The sequence below is a fragment of the Strigops habroptila genome, chromosome 8 (assembly GCF_004027225.2).
Source record: "Strigops habroptila isolate Jane chromosome 8, bStrHab1.2.pri, whole genome shotgun sequence".
Classification (NCBI taxonomy): Eukaryota; Metazoa; Chordata; class Aves; order Psittaciformes; family Psittacidae; genus Strigops; species Strigops habroptila.
This window is the reverse complement of record NC_044284.2, coordinates 47,573,672-47,582,416: the sequence shown is the minus strand read 5'-3', so window position 1 is coordinate 47,582,416 and position 8,745 is coordinate 47,573,672. Positions and strand designations below refer to the sequence as shown.

The 8,745-nt window shown below is 40.8% G+C and overlaps 1 protein-coding gene across 1 annotated transcript; it reads right to left on the bottom strand.

Annotated features, from left to right (window-relative positions):
- Positions 1-710: 710 nt before the first annotated feature.
- On the bottom strand, positions 711-8,673 carry LOC115612222 (uricase-like). The gene is made up of 8 exons (XM_030496237.1): positions 8,482-8,673; positions 7,820-8,083; positions 6,934-7,050; positions 6,731-6,809; positions 3,329-3,515; positions 2,691-2,814; positions 2,193-2,276; positions 711-1,173 (listed from the first exon to the last, which is right to left on the bottom strand). The coding sequence occupies exons 1-8, from the start codon at positions 8,671-8,673 to the stop codon at positions 1,036-1,038; spliced, it is 1,185 nt and encodes a 394-aa protein (XP_030352097.1). The 3' UTR covers positions 711-1,035.
- Between the last annotated feature and the right edge of the window lie 72 nt (positions 8,674-8,745).

Genomic DNA, 8,745 nt, shown 5'->3' with positions numbered 1-8,745 from the left:
CACTCTGTCACATGGAGTCTGTGAAAATTACGCTCAGAAAATGAGAGCAACGGCTTGAAGCCGTCTTAAGCTCTGTTGCAAATGTGGTAGCTCTAGTTTGCAAGATGAGAATTGTTGGCTGTATAGTTTTATCTCTACATTCAAAGCTATCACCTGGTGTAACTAAAGTAAGATACACGTTGTCTGTCTGTCTAGCTTTTTCCCTACCCCTCCCAAAATAATAGGGTAACTTAGGTTGACTCCTGCCTGCTCAGAAGTCATGAGGAGATTATTAGATTTAGGAAAACTATTTAATTAAACTTAGATAGCCCAGAACCTCAAACACCTCAGGGATTAATATAAAAGCAGTTATATAGTAACTGTATAGTCTGATGAGTAGCAGCAGCAGCAGCCATGCAGCCAGAATATGTGCAGAGAAATTAGTCAACAGCTGTTATTATTCGCATCTCAAAGGAGATACGAGAGAGACTTTCTTTTCTTTTCCTTTTTTTTTTTCCTCATTTCCTTCACAAAGAAATCACTGTCTGACTCCCTATGTCTGATTCCCTATGCCTGATTCCCTATGCAGTTACATGGTCAGAACCTCAGCCCTGTAGATCAGTGTGGCATCAAGGGGTCATGACAGGTTATGTCAATGAAACATCTGCTATTGTGCCTGTATATTCATTTTACTGAAGGAACATTAATAAACAGAATATACAGTTGCTGATTTTACATGTCAAAAACATGTTATAGACATTATCAAGTTAATTCTTTCATTAAGAGGTCTAGGAATAGCTGGTTTAAAAATTAATTGACTATAATGTTTCCAGCTGGGATTTCCAAAAGAGCATAGGGGATTTCAACCTGCAAATCACACTGAGATTCAGGGACTGACTTTGATTTCTGAATTCCTGAGGGTCCTTCAGAAATCCCAACCTCAGGAGTTCATAGAGGGAAAAGTAGTCAGCAATGGAAGAGGCCAATAAGGAGTATATGTTGATAGGAAAGCCATACTATTAAGTTTATCAGAAGGTGTGAGTGTAGTCAAGAACTTTAGTTTCTCTGGGCAGCTGCCAGTCCAAGCAGACTTTGCCTTTCATCTTTTAGCATATGGGCTTGTGCTTCTAAGAACGTCTTCCTGCCAAGTGTGCAAGCGCAGGAGCCATAAGGAGTTTCCACTGGAACCAGAACCTGAGGGGGATGAACACAAACAGAGAAGTCATTTCTGAGACAGGGATGTGCCTGCACCATCACAGCAGAAACTACAGCTGTTCACCTGCATAACATAAAATCATGTCCAGGCCCTTTCCTTTTCTTACCAACATCAATGGTAGATGTTTTTATCTCAAGTGAAAGTGGATCTATAATGTCCACCTGAAAGAGGGCAAGGGTAGGATAGTGTGGCAGCAGAATCACAAGACTTAGGGAGGGAGACTAGAGCATAACCAGACTATAGACCACTGATGCAAAATGGAATAACCCAGTTTCTGTCTGTCACACAAGGATAACATAACAGACTTTCAGCTGGGCACGGCTGTCAGCTAGAGCAGCTGTGGAGGGAGGAGCAAATGTATCTCATCCCCTGCATCTCTGACCCTCTGCTTGATCACAGGCTTATACCTTGTCCACTGTTGGACCAATCTGCTTTGGTTCCTAATGGCTACAGAAACATCCCTTTCCTGCTCCTGTAGAGTGCTTCTCTCAGGTCTTCTGTCACCTGGAGTTAGCCTATGGGCTAGCTAACCTGCTTGTAACCACACTGCACCAAGGATGCTCCCTGGCCCCAGTGGTGCTGCCAGTGGAGCAGGAAGAGCCATAACGGGCTGTCTTTTCACACTATCTGGCTATGTGAAAGGATGCCATGATGCATTCTGCTTTGTTAAAACTGCATAGGTTGACATTGTAACCAAAAGTCAAAATACTGATGAAAACAGGAATGATTTTTCAGAGGGTAGTCTCTGTTACAGATCCCTTTGATATCCAAAGCATTCCACTGTATTCCTTTAGCTTTTCTCAACAACATAAGGAGGTAATTATCTTTCTTCAATAATCAGTGTAAATCTCTTTCAGAGGTAAGGTGGAGCTTTCACTGGGCTGGGAGAGAAAGTTTGCTCCTTTTAACTCTGTTCTATGCAGAACTGCTGCTATGCTTTAAGGCTGAGTATTTTAAGGCTGAGTCCAGGCAAGTTGTGCTTGGAGCATTTACTTACTTCTTTGTCATTGGTCAAGCCTAGATTCTTCATGTCTACAACATTATAAAAAGTGTTGTTCAAGACGACTTCTATGACCTGTACCTGAAACCAAGACAATGGATGACACAATGAATTAGGGCACCTTTTTAGCCAACAGCCTGCCAATCTTTTCATTCACTTTAAAGAAAAGCAATGCAAACACTCCTTCCCACCCCATGTACAGTTGATCTAATGCAATCTATTGAATGTGTAGACAATGTTGTAGCACCCCTTTCACTTTTACTCATGTCCTGCCAAGCACTGAGTGATATTCTCCCCCATTGTGTTCACAGTTAGGGAGCAGCATGTGAACTTCTCTGTGTTCATAGTTTTTTCAGACCATCTAGCTGTACCACCAAACAATTTCCAGTCTTATTTAGAACTGCCAGAGGAAATAATAGGCTCATTTTGGTCTTCTCAGTGGTCTCATTAACATGCACTATTAAAGTAAAACATCAGCAGGAGGAATGAAGATACCTGTGATACTTTGGAAAGGATGTGCATCTGGATGGAGTTGACAGTTTTCTGGTAAGAGGGTGAATATTCCCCACAGTCAGGTGGCCCAGCAAACGCTTCAAGGATACATTCACGGATTTTGTTCCTAGAGGTAACACAGGTTGTTACAAAACCTTGTATAGGCTGTCTCTGTTTAGATCCGTAATGCTTTACTGTGGGTTTGTTGTTGTTGTTGTGTTTTTTAAATTTATTTTCTCTGTCTGTTCTGATGAATACATAGCACATGGGATTTTATGGAAGAACAATTTCTTTGTCCTGTCACCTCCAAATCCCCCCATCCCTCTCCCTGAGCTCTATAGTTCATAAATAGGTGTTTTGCTAAAAGTATTTATCAAATTAGTTGTTTGTTCTCCTGAAGTGTTCTGTACTGAACACTGAACTGTTCATTTAAATGTTGTCCGTTGGTGCACCATCAAAGAGAGGAGTACCCCCAAGGGATGCCTCTCACCCCTTGTAACAAGTGATAACACTGCCACTGAGATCTGCAGCAGTGGCTGGTGCACAGCAACTGCAGTTCTGGCCCTTACACCTGCTGTATTGTATAGAGGGACTTTGGGATCATAGATTAGGTAATAAATATTATTTCATATGATGTATACCATATGCAATCAAAGTCAAAATCCTTGCATTCGCCATATGACCATTTGCAGAAGAGCTCGCCACATAAAATCCTGTCATTCCTTTCAGGAAGTGTGGTGTGTTCATTCTTATAGAAGCCTTCAAATCCAGACTGTGTTGTCTTCATCAGTTTCAGATCTTTAATTCCAGCAAAAACAATCAGAGGACCTGTGATCCAAAAACATGAGACAATATGAGCTCCTTTTCAGGCAGTGAGAAAGAAACCTCTGTGTGCGTACTCGCAGTGACAGCTGCAGAGCCATGAAGCTGTCTCTTCAGGACTCACTTGTCTGATCCTCTTGCAAGCCTAACTACTTTTAAAAATTACCTTCTGCACACAAATATTAGCAGAGAGGTAAGAAACAAGACAGAAACTACTGCAGTTGGAGCTTAATCTCAAAAACAGAGAATCCCTGACCTGCAGTCAAGGAGAGCTGAGAACACCCTCTATCTCACCTCCTTGACATGCTTTGGGTTGGCTCTTACTGATGTCAGTTCAGGGACTACTAATTGCTCTGAAGGGAAACGAAATAGCCTTCTAGTGCTGCGGTGTACAAGACAGATGTGGTGAGCCTTCTCTAACAACACAGACAAGTGTCGATACTCCCAGTACAAAGATGTTGAGCTTCCGTCAGAAATTCGCTTTACATACCCATCCTGTTGTGAGTTTTGCATCCGTAAGAACGAGAGGGCAACGAGCCAATGCAAATCCTGCTGTTCAGCTAATTAGCAGGAGCTGGCACCTATACAGATGCCACCCACAGGTTCAAACTGACAGTGTTTTTGCTTGTAGCCACTCTTTCTAAAATGCACCGTTGTAGATCACTGCTGCATGGGTGGAGTATCATCTCCTAAAGACCAAACAGCTAAAAAGTTGTGTCCTGAACTTCTTCTTCTGACAAATCTTTTGGATGGCAGCTAAACAGTTTCAAGTGGTCAGTAATTTAGAGCACACCAAACTGATAGCTGAAAATTTCACTGACTAGAGCTGCCAAAAAAAAAGCAGATTCAGAAAAGAGAGACTTCATGGCATGCAGGCTTATTCAGAGCCTGTACAGATAAGCCAGTGGCTGAAGCCCCGGCTGCTGTTTTTGTGCTGCTCTTGGTAGTCGCACTACCTAGTTGAAAATTAATCCTTGAATACATGTGGTGCATAGTAATCCTGCCTCGGACTGGGAAGACTGACAGACTTGGTCTTTAAACTGTGTTTTTGCAGGGATTTATACTGGAAATAATTCCACTGTGATTGATATCTCTAAATGACATGATTGTTTAGAGGTTTAGGTTTTTTTTTTTAATGTCACTGGACATTATCAAAACTGCATTTTATGTATTTTTTCTCTTGTTTTCTAATGAGTCCAAGGAGGTATATCTATAATTTTGGCTACACCCCCCTGCTATTTACTAAAGCTTTAATAAAATCTAAAGAAGAGACTGTCCTTGGACAGGATATTCTGGGGTTTGTTCAGATCTTGATGAATTAATTGCTTGGGTATAAGATTGTAATGCAAAGGTATTAATGCAATGTAGATACTATCAGTGAACCTGGAGATGTATTTATCTCATATTCAAATCCGTGGCCTTGTTAGAAAAAGCTCCTTGTGATGAATGATTTACTGAAAGGCTGGCTGGCTGTGTAGCAATCACCCTGAAACTTGCACTGAAGAATATAATGCATAGGCAAAGTTTTCAAGGCGAACAGCTTGCGTTGTGCTTTCAGCATTTTTTTGTGCTTGTGGTGTCTTCAGTTGCCAAATGTTGACTCTGTTAAGTTACTTATGTTTTCAGTTTCTAAAAAACTCCAAGCCTTTTATCAGCTGATACAATGGGGGGAAAAAAAAAAAAGCCTATAATTCTATTAAATCTCACTGGGTTTCTTTTAATGATGAGAAAAGTGTTAAAAGAGGATTAACTGAGAAATAAATTTCTTTGCCTGGCTGATAGGTGCATAGGAGGATGCTAAAGATAGAGAAGGTTCTCTTATGAGAAAAATAAAAAAGATTTGAAATCTTCTCTTTGGTTATTGTTCACCTAGGCAGGGAATCCTAAAGAAACAGCTAAAGGGCTACATGAAGGGAAGGCTAGGAAGGAAAGGCGGTTTCTTCAGTAAGCCTTAAAGGCTTTTTTTATTTGCGTAAAACCTGAAATTGCAGAATTTCATGCTGAATTTTCAAGATGATGAAAAATTTAATTCAATCTGTACATTGAGAGCAGCAGCTTTTCAGGAAAGCATAAACTCTTTATTTTTTTAATTCAGGGTTTTTTCTTAACATTTTCCAGAAACCAATGCTAATACTATTGAGGCTGCCAAAACTACAGCAGTAGTTAACATTACCAGCATTAGGCCAAGAGGCACAGGAGACATGTATGGGCCTCCTCTTTTCTTTCGGTAGAAACACAGGGACAATGCTCAAATGTGCCTTTCAGGACTTGTGTCTTGTCTGACAGTGAAACTGGTCTTGCCACTGGTCCTAAAACTGACACATTAGGAAAATAGGGAGAGAGGGTTCGATGGGAAATAGTTCGAAGTTACGTTAGGGCAGTAATAGATAGATACTGAACTAATGTCTAAATCCTCTAAACCCACTGTGTGAAATGATGTAGTGGTCTCAGCTCATTTCCCAGTAGTCTGAAAGGTGGGTTAAATCAAACACCAACACAGTGAGATTGAATTTACGTTCTTATTGTGAGTCACGGCAAGAAGAGATGATTTTTACACTCCCTTTGGAATGCCAATTTATGGACAGGCAGTTGAGCTTGAAAGCCTGTGTCTTTTAAGTATCATAAAACAATTAGTGAAGCCAAACAGTGCTTTATTTATGCATGGCATGCAAAAATACTAAGCGCACTCTGAAGTATTTTCATGTGAAAAATTGTTTGCATGTAGACCTGAGTGCTCATCATGTTCAAGCCAGCCTAGTTTGCAGCAATGAAACTGCAGCTTGCTTAGAAATAAAACCAACGCATGTTGACGAGGTTTTGAAAATAACTGCAAACTAGGCAATTGACCTACAGCAGTGGGGTTTCATGATACATTCTCTGTAGGATAATGATAATAGTGAGACTGCAGAATATAGTATAATGTAGAAAAGTAAGCAGACTGTTCTCAGAATGCTATTAAACCCTGTGACAGCATATAGCAGTTCTGCTGGATGTGCTGTTGTGCATTATATGTGTAGGATATATACACAAATGTGAGCTACATTAACTCTTCGGCCATGTCTCAGAGATCAGGACTGCCAAAAATATTCTTTGTTTTAGACCTCTGGAGCAGTTTACTGGGCTGTAAGCCCTGTAACACCTTTAGCTATCTCTAGAACATCTTCATCTCTCATCGGCAGAAATATTTACAGTAGGCGAAGCTGCTGTAATTCTTTTCTTACCATTTCGGCACTGCTCAGCTTCACAAAACCGGATCCCATTAGGAACACATATGAATGAGTGGATGTGGGGAATGCCATTCTGCAAGTTAGAGCAGACATGTAAGTAAAAGTGCAGTAAATACTATCTTAACTTGAAAACAAGAACTAAGAGAGTGATGAATGGTTTCAGAATAACAAACAGAATGCATTAGTATTTTAGATACCTCATGTAGACGTTGCCATGGTACTTCTTGAACGTAGGTTTTGACGTACGCCACTTGGCAAAATGTTGTCATGAAGTGTTGGCAGATATCTATAGCAAATTGTTCTAAAGTTGCGATCTAAGACAGCAAACAGTATTATTAGAAAGAAGCAATTGCCTCATGTACGAGAGTAGATTGTTCTGATTGTTGCAAATATTTGGGAAAGATCAGTGGTGTTAAAAATACAGATTTCTCTCATTTCTGGTGTTGTGTACTGTGCCTAGTCTTTTGATCAGCTTGCCGCATACACTGCAAATAACAACTAGAGTCATGTCAAAAATCTCCCATTCTGTGGTATAATGGGCTGCAGTCCTGGGACTGAGAGGAACTGCTAGAGGAGCCTTATGCTTTGAGGATACAATGCTGAAATAATCATAGCAATATTCTGATTAAGCTTGGCAGGCTAAAGGTGGGAATTCATTACTGAGACAGACAATTTACACTACAGATTGTCATTATGATAGATACAATTGAGGGAGGTAAGAACACAGTTAACAAGTAAGAGGAGTCTCGTACTTTGAAGCCTTTGTTTAAAATGCTATATAGGAATAATGCAGTATTATGTGCTATTAAATTTAAAAAGATGGATCCTCCATAACGAATCTACAAAAAATACTGCTAGATCTGTAAGAAAATAAGACTTTGGAAGACTAAGGAGGAGTCGACAGGATAAAGACTGGGGGAGGAAAAATTTTTTTCCAGATCACTGAAGGTCACTAGCACTGATCTGACATGCTAATGGCAGGGAGATCATTTTGATGTATTTTGAAAATAAAAAGTTACTATAACAAACATTTCCAAATGAAGTCATAAGAAAGAGCAAGGCTAGTTAAAAAATAAAAAATACCCCATTTTTCTTGGCCAACACAAGGACAATATTCTTTATGGTGTCTGTAGGTATCACAGCTGAGTTGTTTCCATCCAGGTACTCATGACAAGAAGTCAGCCGGAGATGTGTGCACACTTCCACTTCTTTAACGAAGTGCTTCTTTCCTTCTCTATGGAGGCGAAGGAATTTAATTGTGTTCTTGCCATATTCGCAGTTGAGGACTTCTACATCCTTGATCTGCAGAGAAAATACATCGCAGTTGTAATGGAACTCTGTGGAAGCCTGAGTTATATTCAGCCAATGAAACAAACAATGTTTATGGCCTTTATTTCTGTGGTTACCTGTGATAATGAAAATATTTCCATTTTAAATTGCAAAGTCCTGATGAGAATCAAAAATGCTTTTGAAAGCTATTATTATGTTAGTAGCAGCTGTGATAGAGATTTAAAATTTTATGGGGGACAGATCATATACCATGAGTAACAGTAAACTAGCCTGTCTTGTTCATTATCGTCGTGTTAGTTCTGACTGTACAGACCTTCACTGAGTCTCCCCTCCAACATCTCTTTCTGAACCCCACGTGTCCCAGCGCACTCAGTCACTGCAGGTGCAGCCATGCAGAGGGCAGGCAGCGTTCACACCCGCAACCCCACAGGCACTCTGCCAGGCCAAGGCTGCACCTCTACATACATTTCCTGATGTTCCCTGGCACCAAGAACAAACTGTCCCCACTTCTGGCTCCCAGCTCTCCCAGCCGCTGTCAGGCTCTGCATGTGCCATGTGCTCAGCCTTCCCTGTTTTCTTGCAGAAGCTGGCAAAGTTTGGTCCATGTCCTGCATGGCAGAGCAGGCAGAGCCCAGCAGGCGCTCCATGTCCTCAGGGCTGTACCATTATGCACACAAAGGTGCAGGGACTTGGTGCTCTGAGGCTGAGTGGAAGCAGTA

Excerpts from the sequence above, each read along its gene's own strand:
- LOC115612222 (XM_030496237.1), bottom strand. The coding sequence starts at position 8,673 with ATGGAGCGCCTGCTGGGCTCTGCCTGCTCTGCCATGCAGGACATGGAC. Across the intron at positions 2,277-2,690 it reads TCCTTTCCAAAGTATCACAG|GTACAGGTCATAGAAGTCGT; the intron begins GTATCTTCATTC and ends TCTTGGTTTCAG. Across the intron at positions 1,174-2,192 it reads GCTTGACCAATGACAAAGAA|GTTCTGGTTCCAGTGGAAAC; the intron begins GTAAGTAAATGC and ends CATCCCCCTCAG.